Here is a 27238-nt window from a genome sequence, read left to right on the forward strand (position 1 = left end):
GAAAGCAGTGCGTCAGTGTCTTCGGATGGCTGGAACGGAATTTTACAGAAGGGGAATTTTCAAACTCCAAGAACGCTGGGAGAAATGTGTACAAAGAAGCGGAGATTATGTGGAAAAATTAAGAAAGGTCTGTAGATTGAGGTGGTATATTTGGTTTGTCAATAATAAAGCATGTTACTTTACAAAAAAATTGTTGCTCATGACTTTCAGTACGACCCTCGTATATCTGCCCGAAATTTCCTCGTCTAGAGAGCGATCTTCTGGGAGTTATCCGAAATCTTTCAGCCGCTCAAGCGAGAGAGACAGACGGTCATCGCGACAACTTGGGCGAACTCGGAAAACCAAAAGCCCATATACATTACAGTTTCACTTCAATATCGTTTCAATAAATCGCTGAAAAGCTATTCTGAAGTAATTTTCATTCGTATGTAGGGCATCCTCTTGTGTGTATCACTAGTATGTGGTATATCCGTCAATCAATCCGTCGCGTAAGCAATTCAGTAACGAACAGCGACATTTATGTTTATAAAAACGCCGGATGATGGTCAGAACGACAGAAACATGATTTCAATAAACATCAATTACTGAAGAAGAAAAAAAGATGTGACTGACGGATATACAATATACTACTCTGAAATCCGACATTTTCTTATGTGCCGGCTGAATACTTTTGTCTTTCAGTTTCAGGACTTCTGTGGCAGGCCGTGGTGTCATTTTTGAATCCTCGATCTCATGTAAAAGGCGTCTGGGTGATTTTCGACGAAAAGTTCAGCACCGACTTCGTATAGTTTCTTTTCGGTGAACACTCAGTGTTTCCATTTGATACACCCTCCCCACACCACTTCTGTACAAAACCGATCCTCATATGTTTAACTTATTTTCAACTATACAAACAGTTGTCTATTTGATACTGTAGCATCCTGGCACTTAAAAGCAGCAATCTTCCTACTTTTCTTACACAACCTGTTTTCCGACGGGTATCGTACGTTAATGCCCGCTGTTGCAGTGTGCATCTTGCACGTGCCACTTCTAAACAAGCGATAACGCTACATACTGAACAACAGGGGCTTGCGATAATGGTCGGCCGGAACATAACGCACAGCTTGCCTCTCGGCAACTGTTCAACGGCTTATTGTGCCGATAATGAAGAGAAAGTGGACTCTTGTTTCGTCGAGACCCCTATCAGTCCGAATCTCTTCAGCACAAGGTGGCACGAGGATGGTCTGTTTCGCCCGCCTGAGCGGCCGAACACTGACGACCGCAATGTACGAGTATTTAGAGTAAAAATAAGCGGCCTCCGTAGTCTAGAGGTAACGTTCCCACCTCATGACTCGTAGTACGCGGGTTCAAATACCCGGCGGAGGTCGTCGAAATTTAAGGGCGGAAAAATTCAGGGAACAAGTCCTCCGGGAGGGACTTTAAACCGTGGGTCCCGTGTCGTAGCTTTACGGCACGTAAAAGAACCTCATACCTCCAACGGAGGTCATTGAGCCAAAATTGCGGACGTTTCCCGCCCAACAGCAGTCACTAATACCTCCGGTAGATGGGGGAAGCATTATAGATACCTCTCAGCTAGTAGAGCCGGTCTCGCTGGCTGGGCGGGACTGATGGTAAGCACCAATACCGGTACGATATAGAGACTGGTAGAAATCATAGAGGGAAGCACAATGGACCACTACAGGTCTAAGTGCATGGGGAAACTCACCCTCTCTAATAACTAACTAACTAACTAACTAGAGTAACAATAAAAGTAACCGAATGTTAAAATTTCTACGTGCGGCACTAGATGACAGATGCATGCAGAATGTAAAGGGCCAAGTCTCATGTCATTCCGGGTGCAACACTCCAAAATATCCTGAAATGTCCATGCACTTCGTTTAAGACATATTATGTTTTTACCTTCTGGCCAGTTGTCGAATACCGTCTGGGCGATGTCCCCCGCCGAATCGCTGGGACTAAACAGGAACTCTTTCGTCTTCCCGCTGACCAGTATCAACCGCAGATTAATCTATAAGCAAAAACACAAAAATGATTTAACCATGTCATTATTAAGGCTCTGAAATAATATACAAAATACAAACCACTGAACAATAATAAATAAAGTCGTAACGTTTCCGGATGACTAAATGCAGTGAAATGTTCTAGGGCGATCAGCCGCGCCGACATATAACATGAATTATAAACTTCGACGTCTTTTTTCCTTTCATTATCAGCCACTGAAAGAAGAAGTGACACAATTTTCCAGTGACAAAGTCTCCACAATGCCGGAGTCTAATTATGTAAGCCCGAGACGTCAATGCGGGGAAAAAATAATTTGTTAGCATACAAGTGTGGAAATGTTGATGTCATTAGCGTACTTTCCTTGTTTTGAAAATTAAAAGTAGGCTAATGATATCACCCTGCTGTCTGTGTGAGTATGTGTGTCTGTTTTGTATCCCCCATATGAACTCTTGAATGGCTGAACCAATCTTTATAAAATTTGGTATATATCTTAAGGCACCTTAGCTCATATCAACGGCGTAATTTACAAATCCATCCCGTCAGTTATACCAGCACTATATCCTCTCAAACTTATGAGAAAACGCCCTAATATTGCTTGAACGCCTGTACCAGTCTTCATAAAACTAGGTATGTATATAATGACACACGAAGCCATCTCAATGGCGCACATCATAAGCCCCTCTCATCAGTACTATCAATATTCCGTGTCTTTAGTCCGCAAGCGAACTATACCGACCGAGCGACCGCCGCTTGTTGGCGAAGTTAGTTGGTTAGTTATTGGAGAGGGTGGGTTTCCCCACGCACTGAGACCTGTATTGGTCCATTGTGCTTCCCTCTACCAGTCTCTATATCCTACCGGTACTGGTGCTTACCATCAGTCCCGCCCACCCAGCGAGACCGGCTCTACTAGCTGAGAGGTATCTATAATGCTTCCCCCACCTACCAGAGGTATTAGTGACTGCTGTTGGGCGGGAAACGTCCGTTAATTTGGCTCAGTGACCTCCTTTGGAGATATGACGTTCTTTTACGTGCCGTAAAGCTACGACACGGGACCCACGGCTTAAAGTCCCTCCCGGAGGACTTGTTCCCTGAATTTTTCCGCCCTTAAAAATTCGACGACCTCCGCCGGGTATTTGAACCGCGTACTACGAGTCATGAGGTGGGAACGTTACCTCTAGACTACGGAGGCCGCTTTGTTGGCGAAGTTAGTGCCAACTATAGCGGATAGAGGGTGTCGTGGGTTCAGCGCAACGGATCCCCATGGCCCTTATTTTCGGTTTTCTAAACCGGAATACCAACATGACAGCGTCTCAAATTGTTGAGGTAATACCCTTAACATTACTCAAATGCCTAAACTGATCGCCATGAGACTTTGTATGTATATCATGTCACCTGAGGTCATCTCAACGGTTTACTTCACAATCACTTCCATCAGTAATACCAACTCTGAAAATTCCCAACTGTACTGTTTATTGACTTTATTATGCATGCACACTAAAGTTTCCTTTCTACTTTATCGAATTAAACAGGCCTAGCTCTGAATGGTAGGAAGATCAATATGCTTAAAATTTTAACAATCAGGCGTGGCGTGATCAGAGACAATGCGAGATGTTTTAGAAATGGCCGCAACAGAGCGCCGTTCTCAAGCCCCGCCTCATACATAGGTCGGATAAAAAGTAATGGCAACACCTCTATAGTTCTGAAATGTCTTTATTACCTGAGTTAAACACACTTACACTCCTTCAATATAATCGCCCCCCCCCTTTTGTGTACCACCTTCTGCCAAATTTGTGGCAGGCGTTGTACACCATTAGCGCGTCCACTTCTGTTGATATCCAGCAGTGACCGCCCTACAGCACGAATAATCTCCTCTCTTGTGTCGTAACGTGTCCCTCGCAGTGGTTCTTTCATTTTGGCAAAGAGATCATAATCGCATGGACTCATATCGCGTGAGTATGGCGGAAGTTGCAGTATCTTCCATCACCAGCGGCGAAGGAGATCCTTGGCAGCGTCAGCAGTATGAGCCCTTGCATTGTCATGAAGGATGATGGGGTTCGTTGCCAACAAGTGTCCTCGCTTTCTCCTGAGTGCTGGACGAAGATGATTACGCAGGAAATTGCAGTAGTAGGCAGCGTTTACTGTCTATCGTTGAGGTACAGTGTGGTGCAGTATCACTCCATCAGTGTCATATGCTACAACGAATATCGCCTTCACATTACTCTGTGTAGGGCGCACTTTCTTTGGACGAGAAGAGACAGGATGCTTCCATTCATTTGACTGTCGCTTCAAGTGCGGTTCGTATGAGCGAGCCCAAGTTTCGTCCAGACTGACGATCCTTCCAAGGAAGTCGTCACCTTCCTTCTGGTACCGGTCCAACAAGTCCTGTGCAATTGCATAACGTTGCCATTGTTGCACCTCGGACATTGTATGGGGTACCCAACGCGCTGCAATGTTGCGGTATCCAAGAATATCGTGCAGAATGTGGAGCATGGTTTTGTGACATACGCCTACCTCAGCCGCTAACTCTCGCGCAGCCCATCGACGAACGACATCCAGCAAAGACGCAAGAAGATGAATTGTGTGGTTGTCAACATGGGGTCGTCCTGAATGGCATCCCTCCCTTCACGGAACAATTTCACCCATCGTGCCACTGTGCGATATGGCAGAGCAGCATCACCACATGCTTCTCTCTGTCCCTGACAACAGTTTTGTGCACTACGACCTCGTGCAACTTCAATTTTTATCCAGGAGCGTTGTTCTTGTTTCGTAAACATGTTGTTAGGGTGCTTGAACTGAGCTCCTGCACTTCAAGACGATGCACAATGCACCTCAATGAAACACAGCTAGAGTCACTCACCGCACTACATCAACTGAACTTCTGCTATCAGCTACAGACGGCGCTAGAGCCACCTGACGCACATCTTTCATGTTACAGCAGTGTTGCCACTACTTTTTATCCAACCCTTGTATCTGTCAGTGCACTTCGTAAAACGTTTATCGTTTGAAACGGTCGTGCGTTCTTGTGAACTTAACTGTGTGTGTCCCAGAGTGCTGAATTAAATGATCCTCGATATGGCTGCCGAAAAACTTATGAACATATCGAAAAAGAGCGGAAAACTGTTCAAACCGATCTAGGAATTGTTGTAATTACTGCAGAACTGGGGATGGATACAGAAAGTGATCATCAAATGTTAACCATCAGCCTCAACATGAAAACGGTCTTGTGCTCAGACGGTACCACGCTGCTGTATCTCTGGCGCAAAAACAGATCATTCTGAACGAACATCGTCCTTACTCTCCCGAGTTGGTTTCGTGTCGCTCTTTCCAGTCCCGGTTAAAAAATTTTCATTTTGTGGTAGCGGTCCAGCAGTGTACATCAGGCGCACTAAAAGCGATATCAGAAGATGAGTTCAAGTAACGCTTCCAAATGTGGCACAAAACAGCTTTCTGTATAGCTGCCAAAACAAAGTACTTCGAAGTGAACAGCAATTAATTCTTAAGTTACTTACGAAGTCATACGTGGAACTTCCTAGCCATACCTCGTATGCCAACATTCACCTGAAGGGACTAAGAAAAAAGTGCAATCCTCAGTGAGGACAGCCGAGATTTCAACCCAAACCATTCCTAATAAAAAGCTGCAATGCTAAGCACCTGAGCGAGGCACTATTCACGGAAATATACTGTAATACTGGGATACAATATACAGAGTGTCCCAGGAGTTTGGTGCCATACTTGAGGAGCGTATTGTGGGTTCCCTATAAAACAACTTTGAAATAGGAACCCATGTCCGCAAACGTAAAATAGCAGCGCTAGGGCGGCATTTAAAATCATTTTGTTTAAACTTGGCGCCTCAATGTCGAACAGCATTGCATAGAGGAACAACCCTCCACCAGCACTCGTGCCATTGCAAAGATTGTGAGGACATCAAAATCAAGTGTTTGGAGGATCCTGCATCACCAACAACTTTATCCGTATCATCCAACGCGAGTACACGACGTATGTCCAGCTGACTTCGTACCACGAGTTCAATTTTTTCAGTGGATACTGAACCAGTGTTTACATAAGGCCAAACCTTATGAATCACGTGTTCTTCACAGACGAAGCGCAATTTACAAGGGATGGCTGGTTCAACTGTCGAAACAGCCACGTTTGGGCTGACGAAAACCCCAACGTTATTGTAGTTGGTTACCACGAGGCGCAATTTTCTGTCAATGTCTGGGCGGGCATCATTGGCGATCATTTGATTGGGCCTTTCTTCCTACCCCCGAGACTCAATGGGCCCATTTACAAGGTGCTCCTGGAACGTATCCTTCCGACTTAAGTGGATCCTGCTTTTCATGGTCGTTGGATAGGAAGAGAAGGCCCAGTGCCTTGGCCACCTCGATCCCCAGACTTGACACCTCTGAACTATTTCGTCTGGGGCCATGTGAAAAGCCTGATCTACGACACGCCTGTGGATAATGAATTCGAGCTGTTGGCCAGAATTCTTGTTGCATGTGACGGGATACGTCAGACATCTGCAATATTTGAAAGGGTTACGCCAAAGTTTCTTTCGTCGATGTAACGCATGCATTGAAAACGGAGGGGGCAAATTTTAACATCTACTCTAGCAGGTGAGTCTTAAGAGTTTGGAGGGGGTAATATTCCTGTGCATGCTCTTCGACATTGAGGCGCCAAGTTTAAACGAAATGATATTAAATGCTGCCCTAGCGTTGCTATTTTACGTTTGCGGACATGGGTTCCTATTTCAAAGTTATGCTATAGGGAACCCTCAGTACGCTCCTGAAGTATGGCACCAAACACCTGGGACACCCTATATAGACATAAAACAAGTTTTGAGACGATCTTCCCTTAAGATGCTTCAATCTGTAAGAATAGGCCTGCCGAACTTATAAAATACAAATTATTAAATCAAGAGACCTCGTGTTATACAAAATTTCAACTACTTGTACATATACGGTGTGTCCAGGATCCGTTAAGACTCTTTCTTTTTTATTATTATTTTGCCCTGCAATGCAATCTGTTGGCAAGTTGTGGCGTTAAGGTTCTAGAAGTTTCGGCTGTGGCTGTCTATAATTTTCTAAGCGCAAGCATCGCTGCATCATGTGTTCTAACCTTGAATGTCACAGTACTAGTCTGACGCTCGTCGGAAAATGGCGGTTGAACAGAGAGCCAACATCAAATTTTGTTTTAAGTTAGACAAAACAGCCGGAGAAATGTACGAAATGATGAATAAAGTGTGTACGGTAGTGATTATTTGAGTCGCTCGAACATTTTTCGATGGTATGCTGTATTTCGTGACGGCAGAGGACATTGAAGGCGCTCCACGTGCATCAAAGCCGAGAACAAGTCGCACTGAAGAAAATGTGAAAAGAGTAACCGAAAACCTTGCATCAGACAGATGTGTTTCTGCAAGACTCATCGAGGAGCTTTTGGGAATACCAAAAAGTACTGTGCATCACATTTTGCCCGAGGATTTGGGCAAACGGAAGGACTGTGCGTGGTTTGTACCGCACGCGCTGTCAGGCGATCAAAAACATGCCGGAGTGAAACACTGGAGAGACATGTTACGGTCGGCCCAAAGTGATACAAAATTTACAAAATCGAAGATGTCATTAACTTCAGCATGAATCCTTACTCCAGGAGGCCTCCAGCGAAGAATCTAATAACTATCCAATGAAGAAGTAACGATCTACGTCACGATCTGACGAAGCAACCTCAAAAGTATTTAAGACGCAAATACCTCCTCCATTGAATTACTGAATTTCTTTTCGGCAAAGGCCGAGGGTACGGTACCGACTGAAGGATATCCCAGCTAGCCTTAGGCTTACGCACAGAATGTCTCATTATTACGCGCCCATATTTTACAGGATTGTTTCTGGACATAAAAAAGCAAAAAAAAAATTCATATGGATACGCATCCTGTGGGATTTCCTTAAAAAGTTGTAAACTGAGAAAATGTCCGCTCCCGTTGCCACATTCTGAAAAACAAACGTTTGTGTTGCATGGTGATCGTAGAGATCCACCTGACGCCTAACGGACCCTCTCTTTTTACCAGCATGGGTCAGTGTCCGCGATCACCTTAATTCTCTTCGAAAACACTTAAGTGGACTCCCTCAGTACGCGTCTCCGCATACGGTTTCAACGCTACGGTGCTCCATCACATTACGATTGTGAATGGCTACCCGAAAATTATCCTGGACGGTGGACTGGTCGCGGACGTGAAGCTCCATATTCCTGGCCTCCACGTTCACCTGACTTGAATACTCTAGAATAATTTCGGTGGGGATATTTGAGAACCAAGATCTATGCCCGTATAACGGATAGTAGAGAGGAACTGTGGTACTGAATTAATAAATTTGCAAGTGAAATCTGAAATGTCGGAAGTTGGCGAGTTTCTATTTCACGCACAGCTGAATTGTGTCCGTCAACATGGAGGTCATTTCCGGCCCCTCTTATAACAAACTAAAAATATGGAGGTTATTAATAGCTTTTCTGTTTGTTTTCTCACATACAATCCGGTAAACTCTGGAAGTACTTTTTATGTATTTAAGGTGTGACCAGGGAAGCTGAAATTAGAATAGCTCTTACTTTTCATGAAGGCCCTCCGGGTACGTATTCATGTGAACGTTTTTATTTTGTTATGCCCAGAAACCATCCTGCAAAATATCGCATGTAATGAGACACCTGCATACATACTGAACACACATATACATATTATACAGATTATGATGTAATAATGTTGACATTACTATTGCCGCTACGGTAACCACCACCATTGGCGTCGCTACTACTACTAGCGGCATTCCAATGTGATGATTCTCCATCCACGGAGGCTCGTAGATCTTCAAAGGAACTGAGTTGGAATCGGATCATACTACAAGGACACATCGAGAGAGTGCAAGTCTGTACATGCTGAGTGAAATCTGAAGTCTGAAATTCACCTTACTATTTAATTCAGTTCCGAAAAAAAAAACACATTCCGCGTTTCCATTTCAAACATCAATCCCGTAATGTCGTTTTGAGAATAACTGCTTATTGCGAGAATCACATGAAACGTGATTCACTGAGGGACAAAATGAAGAACATACACTAACACAGCGATCATTGAAAGATTCGCGCCGCCCGAGTGGATGAATCGGGCACTCCTACCGTCTAGTCGCGCTGATATTTCAAACGGCATGCCTACAGCCTAACAAATTACAAATAGATCGTTCCCAGCTTACATCAGATGCCGGAAACGATTTCTCTTGTTATGCAAGCATTTCTGCACCTCCGTATAAAGCTTACATTCCAGCGCTCAAGTTCATTTTCGGAAGTATAGCAAACAGAAAACGTGAAATCCTGCTCTCCTATGCACGGCGGATGTCCAATTTTCGAGGAAAATGTTCGATCCTCACCTGTCCAGTGGGCAGTCGAAGTTTCCAGCAGGCGTCTCCTTTCGTCCAGTAATGATGAAATCTGAAATTCTCCAGGTCACAGAGAACTTCTGCAGCATCTGACGGAATGTGACGAAGGTCGGAAACTGACCTTGCCACTGAGCGTCACAACCCTGGAGATGCTTTTCACAGTCACCGCCGTGAAAACCTTAAAGCTAACTAAGTTTCACTGATGATATGTTAGGCAACAGGCTGTCGGTTCCGCCAAGAAACAGAATATCCGTCGGACGATCGGACGGAAGGAGTATCGTCTCTTCCACCTCAAAGGCTTTAGAACTGTAGCAACCACTGTGCTCAAGAGCTAAAACAGCACTTAGCACTTAAGCCTCGCTTAGTAACTCTCTGGTAATAATAGAACCTAATGATTCTAAACGGCGAATACCGAAGTCCCCAGTGAACATGATCATCAGCCTCAGAAACAGAGTTCTCAACCGCACAACACACCTCCTTAACAGCTACCTTAATACTGTGACATGACGCTTGAGGGCCGGAACAGCGGAGCCAGAGGACGCGTAACCTGCTAGGCAAAGGCACAGTAAATATTTTCCTGCGTCAACAGACACGCAAGAAATACAGGAACTGCTGATAGCTGTTTTCTACGCAGTCCGTGCAGAAGAAATATATAACTCGTGAGTCAATGGAACAGAAGAAATGGTAGGACGCCTGTAAGCTACTTAGGTCGAGCAGCATTACGGAGAAAGGAATGCCAAATCAGAGCAAATAGTTATTTGTAATTACCGGTCATAACAGTGCAATACTTCCGCAATCAATCCATACTCCATGCTTAATCACTAAAACATCACAATACAATGAATCTCCTCCTCGGTTCTGAGAGACGCCTCCTCACAAAAATTCTGTATGCATGTACTGCTCCTTTCAGCCGACTTACATGTCTGGTCCATCGCACCCTCCTCGATTCGACCATCATAGAAATACAAGTAAATAAATAAGTTTCTTGTTAAAACAATTCTTGAGTTTTTAGATATTACCCGTCGTCCTATCCGTCCGTCACATACTTTTAAGCTCTCTGTTATGTTACTTACATTGCCTACTGACTTACCGCTCTTAGATCCAAATATTTAACCGAGAATTATTTTTGAAAACCTAAACGCATGTCATTCGCTTAACGCAACAGACCGCGTTCCATAAACATGCAAAACTAAACTAAAATCCCGTGGCTCCTAGTCCGAAAGCGAACTACATCGACCGAGCGACCGCCGCTTGTCGGGGAAGTTAGTGCCAACTTTTGCGGATAGAGGGTGTTGCGTGGTCAGTACAACGGATTCTCACCTCCGTTAATCTCGGTTTTCTAGACCGGAGCCGCTATTTTTCCACTCAAGTAGCTCCCCAATTATCCTCGCGAGGCTGAGTGGACCACGTTCCAGACCCACTGCTTCTCATAGTCTGGTAGCTCCGGGAATCGAACCCGGGACCTCTGGATCTGTAGCCAGTAACTCTCACCACTAGACCACAGAGGCGGCCATACAAAACTAATGCAATAAATATTTTGTACAACTTAATAGACACCATGTAGTGTTTGAAAATTAAAACGTGTGACCATGGTAACTGTACATCAACAAGAACAACAAACCTGTTCAGCTATGGCCACGATTTATCTACGGTGCGGTACATTTTGTATGATTCTGAAGCGTCTGATTGCCTACGGCTCTCAGGTGCGGCACGGTTCCTGCTGCGGCCTGTCCTTAGTAGCGAGCAAGGTTCCGCGGTTACTGGTTCGGGCGAGCTACCACCCGGACAGTGGAATAATCCGACGGCGTATTACTTGAAACCCAAAGACATGAAAATAACGATATTAATAGTAACTTAAATGTTAAAATAAAGAGAACTATAATTTGCCCGTTGTTTTGTACGGGCGTGAAACTCTGTAGGATACAATATTTGAGAACATGGTGTTGAGGAGATCTGGACATCAGAGGAAGCAACGAGATGCCAGAAAAATACATAATGAAGAACTTCATAAACTGGACCTTTCACCTCAATACTGTTAGGAAAATCTAAGATGGAATTCGATGGGGCATGCAGCACATATGAGAGGAGAAATACACAGAATTTTAGTAGGAAATCTGAAGACACGACACCAATAGGGAGACCTACGGGCAGCTGGGTGAAAGATATTACTATAAAATGGAATACGTTTATTGATTATGAACATTATCCATCGTCCTGTTTTGATTTAAAACATAAAACGTTTCGGAGATTTTCTTGTGTTGGTGCTGATGTCCAAAGATGGGGACTAGCTGTATCGATTGGGCCCAAATGAGTACGTTCCACCTGAAGACGGAGATAGAATTCAGTCACCGGAACGTTTTAAATAAAAAAAAAATTGACATTGGATAATATCCAGAAACACAATAATTGTATTAATATACCATCGTCACAAACTTTCGTATCTTATTTACGTAAAATGGAGGCTTATCAACTAAGGATGCCACCTGGATTCAGTTGGCTCAGGACAGCAAACAGTGGCGGGCTTTTGATAGCACGATAAATGAACCTTCGAATAACACGAAAAGCTGTTAATTTCTTCCACCGGGAGAGCGACTCGAAGCTTCTCCAGGCCTTTGCGCGATGGAGTTGATTTTGAATCGTGTGTAGGGGTGTTCTCGCGTCAGCGAGGAGGAACCTTGGCATTCCTGTGCTGCTGCCGAGTTGAAAGGTCAGCCCTGCCTCTTCACCACGGCGCGGAGGCCTCAACGGACGCAACTGGCCTGATCAGACGCCGAAAGAATGGAAACAGCAAGCATTCACTGCAATACACAGAAAGGACTGGACATGACCATCACAGCTGGGCGCTTTCTACAAGGCAGGGGTTCTCAAACTTCGCAATATCGCGACCCCCTTAAAATAACATAAATTTAGGCGACTTCCCCTCCCCCAATCGCTGCCGGCCTTAAAACGTGTAGTTCTGCATATTATTGCAGATCCCTGTCAGGGCGTACGGCAACGGCAGAACCTACAGAACTTTATAACCTCTCTACACCTACGGTAAGCTAGAAAATGTTTCCTATGAAAAAGGCAAAGTCGTGAGAAGTGCTAACTTCTGGGATACAAGGCCGCGTCGTTAGTTGAAAGTCAGCCGACGTTTCGGATGAACATGTCGCTCCCATCTTCAGGAGACAGATCTCTTCACAACCATCGCTGCGAGAACTTCAAATTCAATTAAGGTAAAGTTGATCCTATGCTTAATACATTAAGCACCATGTCATAAAAACGTATGCGCGAATGGAGGTACAGCTCCACCATTTTGGCCTAGGCACTTGGTGTGAGGGGCCAGCTTCACTCCCCGAATGCTTTACTCCCGGGGAAGAGTTCACGGTGTCCACTGAAAAGGAGGCTGGACAGGCCCCAGAGTCCGTCTGGACATTAGAAAAAAGAAAAATTTCTTGCCCCTGCCGGGAAACGAAGTCATAAAAAGTGCAGTTCTGCACACTGTTGCAGATCCCTATCGGGTTGTATGTTGACAGCACGAACCTAAGTGGCTTCACACTCTGCATCTACAGTGACGTTATAAAATTGCGCTGTATAGAGATGTTAAAATTCGTCAACTGTATCCCAGGCTGCGGTTACATTTTCCAAATGCACATACCGACATGGGGGCACGCACTACGCTACAAGCCGGAAGGTCGCGTGTTCAAGTCCCGATGAGATCATGGGATCTTTTTTAATTGACCTAATCCTTCCAGCCGCATTATCGCCTTGGGTTCGACTCAAACTTGAACAGAGATGAGTACCAGGAATATTCCTGGGGGTAAAGGGCGGCCGGCGCGTAGAGCTGACAACCTTGCCACCATCTATGAGCCGATTGTCTAGAAAATGTGGGAACCTCAACATCTCACAACCCTATGGGCCTCCACGGCCTGTTACAGGAATATCTTTACTTACTTACTTCACCTACCGACCTGTCTAACTTTGTGTGGATACGAAAATATGCAATAAGCAGTTCAACTGCCGGCTCATGAAGGTTCAAGTATCAACATACTTCGTTCCAATTGCAGTCTATTTAGTCACACTTTAAGCCCTCACAACTGCGTGTATCCTTCGGCAAGAAAGACGAAGTGGATTTCGTTAAATCTCTTCACCGTATGGGAAACGTTTCACACGAAAATTGCCGATCTTAACCGAGATCTGTATCTTTAAACAGCGAACAAGTGGCATTAAAGTATAAGGCAAAGTATAGCTGCCCCTAAATATATGCAAAGCGCTACTCAGTCGTATAGCGACACGGAGTTAAAACTAATGACTTTAGATCTAAGCAGTACCTGCAAGGGAATGATTAGTTCTGACGGTTTTACTCAAACCGACAACCATAAAATACTTAGCCCAACGAAAATATAATCCGCTGTGACAATATTAAAGCCAGTAAAACCGCAATATACAATTCATGCGAACTAACAAGGCAACCAATGATATCCCACTTAAAAATCACGTAACTCACAGGTAGCGGGTTAACTTTAATCCTTCCCTTGCAAATGGCCGATTAAACAGATGAAGCATGTAATGCTAGACTTGTCACAATCCAGTCTGGTAAATGCTGATAAGGCCGATTTTTCAGTGAAAATAGTTCATACATGCGTCACAGAGATGGCATAAATACAAAGAATTCTTCTTTACTGGATTCTCTGTTTTTTTTTTTGTTTTTTTGTTTTGCCTCGAACATCGAGATTTCTCTTAGTTGGTAAATGTTTACGTATCGACCTGGCAATTCCTCCACCGCCTCCGAGTTCACCACACTGATCGTGGCAGCAGGGGTCTGAAGGCTGGACTGATAATGGCAGTAGTGATGACAGGTTCGTATATTTACTACCCGTGGGTAGTTCACATTAAGTAGCAGGAAACAGATGTTTTGAAAATGTGGCACATTTCAGATATTTGGGAAAGGCAGTAACAAATCAAAACTTGATTCAAGAGGAAATTAAGATGAGCCTGAACTCGGGTAATGCTTGCTACCATTCAGCCAAAAACCTTTTGTCTTCTCATCTGCTGACTAAAAACGTAAAAATTAGAATTTACAAAAATATAATTTTGCCCATGGTTCTATATGGGTGTGAAACTTGGCCTCTGACATTAGGGGAGGATCACAGACTGAGGGTGTTTGAGAACAGGGTGCTGAGGAGAATATCTGGACCGAAGAGAGATGAAGTGACAGCAAATTAGAGAAAACTGCATAATGAGGAACTTCATAACTTGTACTTTTCGCCAGGTATAATCAGAATGATAAAGTCAAGGAGGATGAGGTGGGCAGGGCATGTAGCACAAGTGGGAGAAACGGAATGCATGTAGGATACTGGTGAGAAAGCCAGAAGGAAAGAGACCACTTGGAAGACCAAGATGTAGGTGGATGGACGATATTAAAATGGATCGTAAAGAGAGATAGGATGTATTAGTATGGACTGGATCGACCTGGCTCAATATAGAGACCAGTGGAGGGCTCTTGTGAACACGGTAATGAACCTCTTGGTTCCATAAAATGCTGGGAAGTTTTTGAGTAGCTGCACAATTGTGCGGCTTCTCAAGAAGAGCTCAGCTCCATGAAGTTAGTTTAATTAGTACAATGTAGAAGTACTTAAGCACGCAATCGTACGATATTCTAGAAAACTCCAACTGAATGGTAGGCCTTAACATGACAACGGTAACTATGTATACCGCATGCATTAACATTAAGAAAACATAGCATTTCGTCTTTTTTATTTGTGGGATTCGTTCTTATGTTTGCAGAATAAATATGGATTGCTTCCATAACACCACTAACCTTTGTAAATGAGAAGCGGCGTTTTCTTGGAGGTAGGAATGGCATTTTAAAAACATTATTCAGAAGAAGCACACCTCACAAAGGCTCAAACGACTCATTTTATCTGCTCTCTTATCGTTTCGTTTCATTTCTAACCTACTGTCCTTTTATAGGGTTATGGTGTCATGTCTGTATGGCTGTCCTCCCTTTCACTTTTCCATCTCTACTTCACCTCCGGCGCATACGTGTAGTTTGGGCTATCGCCAGTTCCGGTCTCCTATACTTCACAATTTTTAAACAGTTAACGAATCTTAATGATATTGGATTGGGTCACAATCGGACTGGTGGTTACCACGCTTTCCTATTCTTCATTCACGTGCTATCAACAACACCAACGGCGCGGGACTTCTGAGTTAGTGACATGGCGTCACTTACTGTAAAAATCAAACTCTGTGGCCTGTATTCCGCAAGTGAACTATACCGACAGAGCGACCGCCGCTTGTTGGCGAAGTCAGTGCCAACTTTTGTGGATAGAGGGTGTCACGTGGTCAGCGCAACGGATCCCCACGGCCGTTAATCTCCGTTTTCTAGACCGGAGCCACTACTTTTCCATTCAAGTAGCTCCTCAATTATCCTCACGAGACTGAGTGGACCCCTTTCCAGACCCACTACTATTCAGAAAATCTGGTAGTGCCGGGAATCGAACCCGGGACCTCAGGATTTGTAGGCAGAAACTCTTGAGCACTACAACACAGAGGCGATTGATCGTCACTTACTGTAAGGTCCTGAAATGTAGTGTGACAATGTATTTTCGTTTTTGCGACAGCTCGAAATCTATTTTTAGCTTTCGGTTTGATGGCAATGAGAAATATTGTAAGAAATATACCTCCATATGAAACATTTCTGTTACCAATGACATCCGTACTGAAGACACATTTTACAGCTTCAACAAAGCTTGAAATGATGCGCTGATCACTTAATTCTGTACGCCTCAGGAAAGTTGGCTGTCGGCTTTTCACAGCCGAAGCTTGGGTTCAGTCGCATGTGACTTCATGCGTGATTCGTGGTGGATGAAGTGACGCCGGAGCAAGTTTCCCCCTCCCTGGCTATCATTCCACCACTGACCCACATTCATCTACCGACGCCGCCCCCTGAGACGTGAGACAGCCTGGATCAGGCAGTCTAATATCATATCCCCGCTCTTTAAGTACAGCCTGGGGATCTTTGTCATGTCACTCGGCTAGTTACAATGTAAAGAAGATTTTACGTTCTTGGTAGCCTCACCATACAGACCGAACATTAAAAGTAAAGACGGGAGAGGAAGCAAGTGAAATAAGTACGTGCTTATTATTCCATTGAGTCACGTGTTTGATTGGAAATAAGTAAGAATACGAATTTTGACGTCTGTACACCGGAGCCGTGACTAGATTATTTTCAGTTGCAAGAGCGTGAAGAATGCAAAGATTAATGGCGGACCTGGGTGGACTTTTAATGCGTGGAATAGGAATGTGAACAAAATTCCAGCTCTCTCTCCAGTCCATAGAAGTAAGTCGAAAATCGATCCTTGGATTCCAGAGACGACAGCAGGCGATATGAACGTCTTAAATTGTGATACAGATAGACTGGCGACGAACCCACGATATTAGGGCATTTATGATTTATGAAATGAACGAGAAAATTCTGTTGTAGAGTGTTTTTGCTTGTCATGCTAATAAACCAGTTTCGGGTCCCAGGTGCTTGGAGTAATACGTCGTATTTTGACAATAAATCGATACAGACCTATACAGGGTTCCGTCCAAACTAAAGGAGATTTGTGCTTACCTGCTCAGTACTGTCCTCGTAAAATATACTTGGCCATAATCTGGAGAGAAATAAGTCTTCGAGAGGAAATGGTTCTTAATTACATTACAGTACTGTTGGATGAACTACGTTTTACACAAGAAGTTACTCAGTGTCATGAAGATAAATCGATCAGACATCGTTTGAAACTGTCACGATTATATAACAAAATTGTTCAGGAAACAAGCAGAAGTCATACAAAATCATGAGAATGAACATGTTCGCAGTACAGGACAAGGCGAAGCCAGACACAGAAAATATAAGAGACTTAAACTTGGCGGTGGTCAAAATTGCGACCGTTCAAGTGACTACGCCACCGTTGTCACATAAGACAAGTTCGAGGGGTATGATCTGCTTTGCAAAACCCGGACCGACAGGACTTGTATGGATATGAATGAAGTAATATTAAACCCAGTTAAAAAAAAAAAAGCGTAAGAACGTCTACAGTACACGAGATCAGATTGCAAAATTATTTATTGCTATAGTTGTGAACTATAGGTTTCGGGTCAGAAGGGGGGGGGGCACTACGCATAAGCCGGTGCTATGATAGCATACCTTACCGACTGTCCTCTCGGGGCTGGCGGCCATTTTGTATCTAGTTACTACCGGGAAACTAGAGATTGCAGCAGTATTGTTCACGCTCGAGCTCTCGGGCCTAGCGACCATTTTGTATCTAGTTACCTGCTGGCAAATGTATATGCCAAAATGCTTTCGTGACGTCACGGAGGCCATATTGTTGCCCGTCAATACCACTGAGTTGCATGGAAGCGATTCTGAGATAGTCGGCAGTCGGTAAGAACGTGAGCACGGAAGCAGAGGACATTGTTGGGATCCGTAACCAGGCAACACCTAGCGAAGACATAGGAAACTGAGGAGACTAAGAGTGCGCTATAGTGAGAAGCAGAGTGCGTGAATTAGTAACAACGTTATAATTACACGCAATTACATTCTACAAGTGTTCAATAAATCCAGTTACCAATCCAAATCCCCCACAAATTACAATATTGATTGCTTACTTTAATCATACAGTTCTATTAGTCAACCAACAATCGGTTATTCCGTTGTGCATACATTGGAAGTATCTTAATAATATTCCATTAAATAAATATTCACGCCATGTGTCACGACTGCGCTCTGGAGGGCACGAAGTTGACCATCACCCAGCATCCCTCTTATATCGTAACAGTGTCCAAACCATCTTCCTGTCCACAATATTCAAGAATATTAAACTTCTGGTTGAGGAATGCTAAAGAAACAGCTTGAAATATCAACGACTGGATGAAACATAAACGTAAAGTTGCACTTATGCCTAAGCAGCACGTTGCTAAAGCACAAGGAGGGCGGAGGGCGCTTATTCAATAAGTACTATACCATGAAGACGTACGAGGAACTGGAGATACACCTCCACCATGCATGACCTCGGCACTAGATGGAGGTGAGTGCACACGGGGAGGTGTCCAGGTAAAGCTCCATGAAATATGAGCTTAGGCATTACACTGAGTCGAGTGACCAGCTTCACCCTCGGGAAGAGTCCCACGTAACTGTTAAATATGCTGGGTGGGCCTTACTTCTGGTTTGGATGTAGCAGCAAACACTTCCTTCCTTTGCCGGGAAACGAAACCTGGTCGTCTGTTTGTAAATATAACCCATTAAACAATATTCTGATCTCATATCCTTGTTTAACGTTTATTTATTACCAGGGCCCGGATTTTGATGATATGTCATCTTTTTTCCTTGTATCCTATGCGATGCTCTTAAATATATAAATCTCGGATATGAGCTGCTGGTTACAGAATTGTAAATTTTACGAGTATAGGTAATTTTTTTGACATTTTTAGGTTTAAGGTCATTTTTTCATTTTGGGGGTAATTTTTTGGTAAATTTGTGGACTTTTAAGGGTATTTCTTGTCATTTTTGGCCATTTTATGGAATTTTTCTTCATATGTTTTCTGAAATGTGAATAACATGGATGTGAAGTGTTCTTTCTTTTCTTCTTTAGGTCATTTTTCTGGATTCTTTCGATCATTTTTTTTTATATTTTCAGGTCATCAAAATCCGGGCCTTGCATATTTCATATTTTAGGTCATTTTTCTGGATTTTTCGGTCATTTTTTAAATATTTTCAGGTCATCAAAATCGGGGCCCTGTTTATTACTAACCTTAATTATTTGCGGTCTGGTTTTTTCAGCTTAATATGAGTTTCATTAGGGTTCCACAGAACTTTGCCGAGTGCGAAAGGGTCCAGTGGCCAAGCCAAATTGGGAAACACTGGTCTAAGCTATAGGCTGAACGACTGGGTAACGTGAGTTCGATTCCAGACGTGAGCAAAAGATTTCTCTTCTTCTCGCATAGTGTCCCATGGGTACCGAGGTTAACGTGAGGCTGTCTTCCTCAATCTAGCACCGACAGAGTGAGTGTGCAGCTGCACCCCAATTCCTTCACCTTTTATGACTATCAAGTGCTCAACGAGTGTATACGGAATTCTGTTTACGAAACAAAACGAGTAGTGGTGCGGAGAAGACTTGCCGATGCGATCTTAATAAAACGAACTACTCAAGAGGGAAGACCAAGGCGTAGGTGAGTGGACAATATTATTACAATGGATCTTAGAGAGACAGGATGAGATGGTACGGATTGGATAATCTGACTCAGGATTGGGGCCAGTGGAGGGCTCTTGTGAACACGGTAATGAACCTTCGGGTTCCATAAAATGCTGGGAAGTTCTTGAGTAGCCGCAGAACTGGCGGCTTCTCCAGAAGGGCTCAGCTCCATGAGTAAGTAAGTACTCAACTACCTTGGGAGCACGCGGTAGCGTAGCTGGTTGAGGCACTGTGCTACAAGGCGGAAGGTCGCGGGATCCAATCGCGATGAGGTGGATTTTTTCTATTTACCTAATCCTTCCAGCCGCACTATGGCCTATGGGGTCGAATCAGCCTCTAACAGAAATGAGTACCAGGAATATTCCTGGGGGTAAAGCGCGGCCGGCGCGTAAGACCGACAACCTTACCGCCATCTACAAGCCGACTGTCTAGAAAATGTGGGAACCTTAACATCTCACAACCCTATGGGCCTCCACGGCCTGTTACAAGGAACCCTTTACTTTTACTCTACTTTACTCAACTACCTTACAGCAGCCTCTAGTGATGGGAGATTAATGCTAATTTAGATATGAGTTACAAATCATAAACATTATATCAGGTTCGTCGACTTTAATTGCCAGTTGCGAAATCTAAACGGTACGACCATGATGATAAAATTACGTTGTCTCCCCCGGAACGCTGTAACATCATTAATTCGGATCGACGATAGATATGAAGAATGAATTGGCAGGTAGAATGCGAACTGCCATCTGGGGTGCAAGAGAAAGCTCTCTGTCGCCATACTTCGTGCCACAGCCTTCTAAATCAGATACTAAATACTGGCGTAGACTGTGAACGATGACTTCAATGCATACATGTTCAGCTGCAACGAATATCTTAGATTCAAAAGTAAGAGACAAGCGTTCATAACATGGGCCTCATGCACCAACTAACGTTATCCAAACATCTCAGCTCGAAAATCCACTATTCCACTGTTCGCATTCGGATGTGTCAATTAAGCCAATGGGGTCTCACGTTCATAAACATTTAAAAATTACGAAGAATGGCGTCTTCTGGGATGTGACGCCGTGCAGAACTTGGTTCACACAAGATCTACACGGCGCCACATCCCAGAAGACGGCATTCTTCATAGTCACACCGTGAAAACCTCAAATCTTACATTTACAAATTATGTTCTTACTACATAGAGGGCCGGTCACGGAAGCCGAGCGGCGAGCGGTCTGAAGCAGGTACTGTCTTCGCTCACTCGGAACCCTGGATCGTGTGTTCGAATCTCACACAAGGCACTGATGTTTGATATGTGTATGTGTTTGTTCTGTGTTTAGGTAGAGGCCTTGCGAAGAGCTCATCACCCGTCCAAGGTGTCCTACCGTTCGTAAAATGATCATGGAACTGAAAATCAGAGGCCAGGGCCCAAAGGAGCGGTAGAGTCAGTGGGGGAGAAAAAAAAAAACTTCGAAGAGAGCGAATGGCGCCTCCATTAAAATATGTGAAGTACATAAATACACTGAGCAAAATGAGGAATTTCACGATGTTCAAGCGGGTGACACATATAGAAGTCATTCTCTATAGGGTTATGCACACTTCATATTATGTGCCGGTAGCAGCGTGCACCGTCTCTTCCACTACAGACAGTTTGTGGAAAGAACCTAAGAGTGGCCTCGCTGTGTACTTTATGGCGTGCGCGATCGCTATAATCCACGCTATATATACATTTCGTAACTTGAAGAATGCAGTCTTCTGGGATGATGAGCCGTGCAGATCTTGTGTGAACCGACGTTTCGGAGGAACTCATCGTCTCCATCTAAAGGGTAGAAACAAATCCGCGAGCGAGGAACCAGCGTGAGCAGCTTGCTAGCAGACTGAGCCACCTTCCTCACCTTCTCACGGATTTTTCTATCCGGAAGATGGAGGCGATACGTTCCTCCGAAACGTCGGTTCACACAAGATCTACACCGCGCCATATCCCAGAAGACGGCATTCTTCATAGACACCGCTGTGAAAACCTCAAATCCTACATTTCCTAACTTATTTCGTGTGGTACTACATAAGCATTTTCCTACGGCATACGTTAAACTGTCAACAGAGTATGTTATACGTTATTCCAGATTATGATTTTAGTAAGCACTCCAACGTACTGGCACAGACATCTTACGCGAATATGTTCTGAGAGATGGTAAAACAGCAAAAGAAACAAAACTTTGAGACGCTACAGCAGCAAAAGCTGTTTGACCACTATAGCCGACTGCAACAGACGGATCGCCGTGCTGGTTCTGTCGGCCCACAGCCCTGTCCAGTTTTCCTACCTCATTTATTCGTACAAGCTGAACAATGACACCACTTCCGCTGCCTCGCTACGCGATGCTCTGCTCCTGAAAAGCACCCTTGTTTTCCTTTTGATACACGAGAGCCGTCTTTCCAGATGAGCTGTGGCACAAATCTCACATATGAGATGCTTTCGACCAGTATTTTCCGTTTCTCCATCCCTAGCCTGGTTGGTATGCGACCATGACAGGTTTTGCCTAGCAAAATTGAATATGTTCACAAGTTTTTCGTCACCCGGCAACCATTCCTTGCACAAAGCGTTCACAACGTGACGCTACGGAGGCGAATAACAGGATACCGATCAACGGATGCGTGTGAGTACAAACAGGGTGTTTCACGACTTTGTCACAACTTCAGTCCTTCTATCACTGTTGAGTGAAAAACGTCACATTAACATCGGTAGGAGAAAATGGCTTTCCGACTGGAATGTGCTGGTGTCACTGGGCAACCGCGCATTCGAATGTAGGTCCGTATTACAGTAGCGTAGCGTGTAGCAGGATGTTCAGTATGTGAGCGATGTGTAACATTGGTATGACAGAACGGAAATGGACAGAAACACATGATACGTGCATGTAGTTGGAACAACACGCAGACATGCACTCTGTTTGTGGGATCTGTAACGGAAACGCACCTGTTGTTGTTGGGGCATGTTTCAGGTGATTCATGTGACGAAGAATCCACGACAGTCGTGTGTTTCGAACTGTCCATCAACAATTATGAGAAATATTCAAGCTTCCCAGCGTGTCGTCACCAGTCGGACGTGCTGCGAGGCGAAACGTGGATGACGGGAACATTACTGAAGACGTACACAGCAGTCCACGTATCAGTAGTCCACGAAATGCCACTCGCCTCAACGACCAACACACAACCGTGTCGCGGAAGTTAAAATCCGCACCATCGCCAGCACACTGAGCCTGGAGACTTGGGTAGAAGGCTGGAGAACTGTCACATGCTCCCTACCTTCACTGATGCAGAATTGGCAGAACTGGCTACCATGATCACCGGACCTCAGCCCTTCTTGACTTCCATATGTCAGAGTATGATCCTGTATATGAATGAAAGGTTGTCGGTCACACGTGAGGACTTAACTTGTGCGACCTCACGCATCAGTGGCCGAGACATTCGTCACCGTCTCATACGTTCTCATGTGAAACGGAAGAATATCGTAGACCGAAGCTGAAGGTGGATACTTTTGGTAGGGTAAAGGTAAAGCTATCCTTGTAACAGGCCGTGGAGGCCCATTAGGTTGTGACACGTCGGGGCTCCCACATTTTCTAGACAGCTCACAGATTGCGGTGAGGTCAACCTTATGCGCCGGCCGTCCTTCACCCCCAGGAAGATTTCTGGTACTCATTTCTGTTATAGTTTGAGTCGAACCCAAGGCGATAATGCGGCTGGAAGGATCAGGACAACTGAAAAATCAAATCATCGGGAATCGAACCATCGACCATCCGGCTTGTAGCATAGTACCTCAACCAACTACGATACAGCGTCCCCCGACACTTTGGGAATTTAGAAATATATCAGCGTTATATTGTTTATATGGAATTTCTCAGATTTGTTCTGTGACCACAATAGGTAGTACGGAGGCGCCATACATTCGTCGTTTCTTACAAATGTTCTTTTGTTTTAAAATACAGAGTGTTGTTGTGTAGATGGTATATTCTTGTATGCTTTATATCTTATGTGAGACACACAACAGGATGAAAACTATTAAGATTATTTGCATTCACCTGTATCCAACTGCTAGTATCGTACATCAGCCAGTGTTTACATACCGTATTGCTGGTTTATATGCAGTATGTAAAGCCGTTATATATAAAAACGTATGTTCATATCTAAGATTAAATATTAATTGTTAAAATGTGAAATCATTAAAATTCAAAGTATATAAAAGGTTTTCTTGTGTTCTGTCTGGATGAAGAAGTTGTATGTAGATGTGTCTCTTCTGTCGATGTATTTCTTTGGAGTTCTTTCTGGTCTGAAACGTTAACACACTTCCGTAAGTATATATATATATATTTATATGCGGGGGTAGAGGTATGTTTCTTTACCTTGTATTGATGTAGTATGTGTTTTGTTGGCTTGTACGTATATGATTGCGTTCGCTTCTGCTTGTATTCCTGAAAATATAACGTGTTTTCTTTAATATATTAGAACACGGTTTGGGAGTCAATTATTGAGACCTGTTATCGGATAGAATTGTTTCTTATCTTGTATTCTAGAGAAGTGTTGTGTCTTGTATGCGGAGGCTGTGAAACTGATGTTGCGAGGCCTGGTGTCTACGTGTTCTATAGTGCCCATAAGACAATGCCATCTGGTAGGACGGTATCTACCTGCTAATATGATGTTCGTATAGGGTATCAACTATTGGATTTTGGAGGTCAAACAGTATTTAATTTGTTTGGTTGTTTTGCCGACACGTGCAACAAATATAATATGTTTCTAAACTGTCCATGTATTTGACTTTTCTTGCTATTTGTACTATTTCCGCTGTTTTGTATATTTTTGTGTGTCGTGCATAGGTGGATGTGTCTGTGTTACGTTCTATTGCACGTACATATACTATATTTTTGATCGTCCTGTTTGAACTACATATTGTTAGGGGCAATCTAAACAATCCAGTTTGTATACACCGCTACTGTTATACTTATCGCTTTTTCGTGGTTTGTTTTAAATGTTTTGTATGGTGATTGTGGCTTTTAATGTTATTTTTATGTTAGTGTTCGCGAATATTTGTGTGCCTTGTTTAGTTCCGTGTCCAAAGTATGCAAATGTTATCCATCTGTTCTGTTCCTTGGTTTTTGTTTGGGAATGATGTTGGTTTATTGTATTTTTACTTTGTTGTTATTGCTTTCTTTTTATGGATTTAGTTACTTCGTGCCGATTTTGTTGCAATACGTTTTATGTGTATAATGCGTGTGGAGGTATAGTTCCACGCATATGCCCTCGACATTAGCATCAAGCGTACATGTATGATCACATTCAAGCTTCGGCCGCTTTATTCACCGGGAAGAGGCTACCGATACCCACTTATAGAAGGCTATGCGATCCCTCCGAAGTGGTCTGACACCAGCTGCACAAAACATCCGGTTTCTTCCGGGATAGATTCTCGATTAATCAACAGCCACTCAAGATTATGGGACGTGACGCCGTGTAGTCTTGTGGACACCAAATTTTCACAAGAACTCGCTGCGCCAACCTCCAGAGTAGCGAAATAGCCGTTCACTTTACTGGGCCATAACGGCTAACAGGATATAACAGTACAATGGGTACAAATGCAGGTTATAGCGCGCTCTTTACCTGTTACCGTTAAATCAAGGCCACAATGTGAAAATACGGAGGACAAAATTCTGGCTGGGATAGCTGCGACGATGGTATCTGGAGAATTTGGCATAGATAGGATAATACTGAATTATCTTTTTATTGTATTATTTACTTTACGGCGCTGTTAGTAGCTCAGACTATAGAGAGCCGAGTAGTAGGACGATCAATGAATAATAACTAGCAAATATTGGAAACGAAGAGATCGTAGCCAAATCTGAGTTACGATCCCACCATCTGCCTGGAGAGAGTAAGCTATACCGCGAAAAAAAAAAACACCGTCAGTCAGGAGAGTGGCGCCGGCAGAGATTCGAACCGGGCACCTATTGAACACGTCCCAGAAGCGACACTGCCTGAGCCAGCTTGCTCGATTATGAGCCTCAGGGTTTAATGAAAACGGGAATTTCGATATTTCAAACATAGGGCCCATACGTATTATAAACTGTTCAACAATTTTCATTTTGGTCCATCCCTGCCCAAATTGAAGTTTGTTTCAAAGGATATTCGAACTGCACTTCAATCTTTATAAGAAATCACGGCTCAGCGTACACAAAATTACTGCATGACAAAATATAAATCTCATTAAACACATTTCATTTTGAACACTCTCGCTAAACTGTAGGCCTGTATTGAACTAAATAGGATGCAAGGACAGATGACAGCAATTTGAGTCTAGAAACAAACGTCGCATCGATACTCAATTAGCATCGAAATTATAAATTCGTATATTCAATGAATGAAGAACAAAGCCAATGGCGTTTACGAGAGAGAATTTTGAAAATGCATACTTCAGTGACATACACCCTGTGGAGTTTATTAACATTTCGTACAGTCGATGGAATTTGGCCAATTTGTAATTTCTGTTGATGTAACTATTTTTATTAATGAATGCAAATGACAACAGTGCAAAATCTGTTTTTAACTTTCTGATAGACACAGCGACTAATTAAATATTCTAGCCAGACATGAAGAATTTAGTACACCTCTGAATGTGACATTTCAGCGTGTACTGAAAATCAGAAATAGAAATTTCATAGTTATGACATAACTTTCAGTTGTGGATATTTTACACAAATATCTAGTTGTATACATGTTTGTCACCTCACTGTAAAGACAGAAGCTTTAAAAACAAACTCGATCACAGATAATCAGATACCGCCTCTCGGCAGGTAAAGTTATTTGTGGTTTTCCAAGAACAATAATTATGATAGAACCATACCAACAAAATTAAATTAAAATATAATGTTTCTGAACATTATCCATCGTCGTTTTTATTTAAAAACACCGTCCTATTTTCATTCAAAACACAACGTTTCGGAGACTGGACTCTGTCTCCGTCTCTGTCTCCTATCTCCGGAGACAGGGACTAGATCTACCGATTGGGCCCAACTGAGTAAGTTTTACCTGAATACGGAGATAGAATTCAGCCTCTGAAAACACTGTTTTGAATAAAAATAAGACGGTGTTTTAAATAAAAACAGGACGATGGATAATGTCCAGAAATATAATATTTATATCAACGTACCATTGTCACAAACTTTTAGAATTAATCTCATTTTTATTACACTTTTTCCAAATGAGGTCTTTGCGAGTCTAAACAGATCAGTGGTATTCATGTATATTGCTGATGTAAGTCTTCTAGTGGGATAATTTAAATGTATCTCTTCTTCCTATCATTCAACTTTTAATGTCACTCATTAATCCTAGTGTAAGATATCTTCCTGAAACAGACTGAACTTGTTTATTTCAACAATATTTCACTCTTTAGTTTTCTATTCAAGTAGCTCCTCAATTATCCTCACGAGGCTGAGTGGACCCCGTTCCAGACCCACTACTCAGAAAATCTGGCAGCACCGGGAATCGAACCTGGGACCTCTGGATCTGTAGCCAGGAACTATGACCATTAGACAAGAGAGGCGATCGCGTGCAATATAATACATATAACATATATTTTCACTTAAG

The 27238-nt window shown here is 43.4% G+C and overlaps 1 protein-coding gene across 1 annotated transcript in view; it reads right to left on the reverse strand.

Moving 5' to 3' along the window:
• Positions 1-27238, reverse strand: part of LOC111863694 (ubiquitin-like protein 3) — a 110450-nt gene that overhangs the window by 19631 nt on the left and 63581 nt on the right. The window contains exon 2 of the mRNA XM_023850235.2: positions 1900-2008. Coding sequence (XP_023706003.1) covers positions 1900-2008 — 109 coding nt within the window. The remainder of the gene's footprint in view (positions 1-1899; positions 2009-27238) is intronic.

The sequence above is a fragment of the Cryptotermes secundus genome, unplaced genomic scaffold (genome assembly GCF_002891405.2).
Source record: "Cryptotermes secundus unplaced genomic scaffold, Csec_1.0 scaffold369, whole genome shotgun sequence".
In the NCBI taxonomy this organism is placed as follows: Eukaryota; Metazoa; Arthropoda; class Insecta; order Blattodea; family Kalotermitidae; genus Cryptotermes; species Cryptotermes secundus.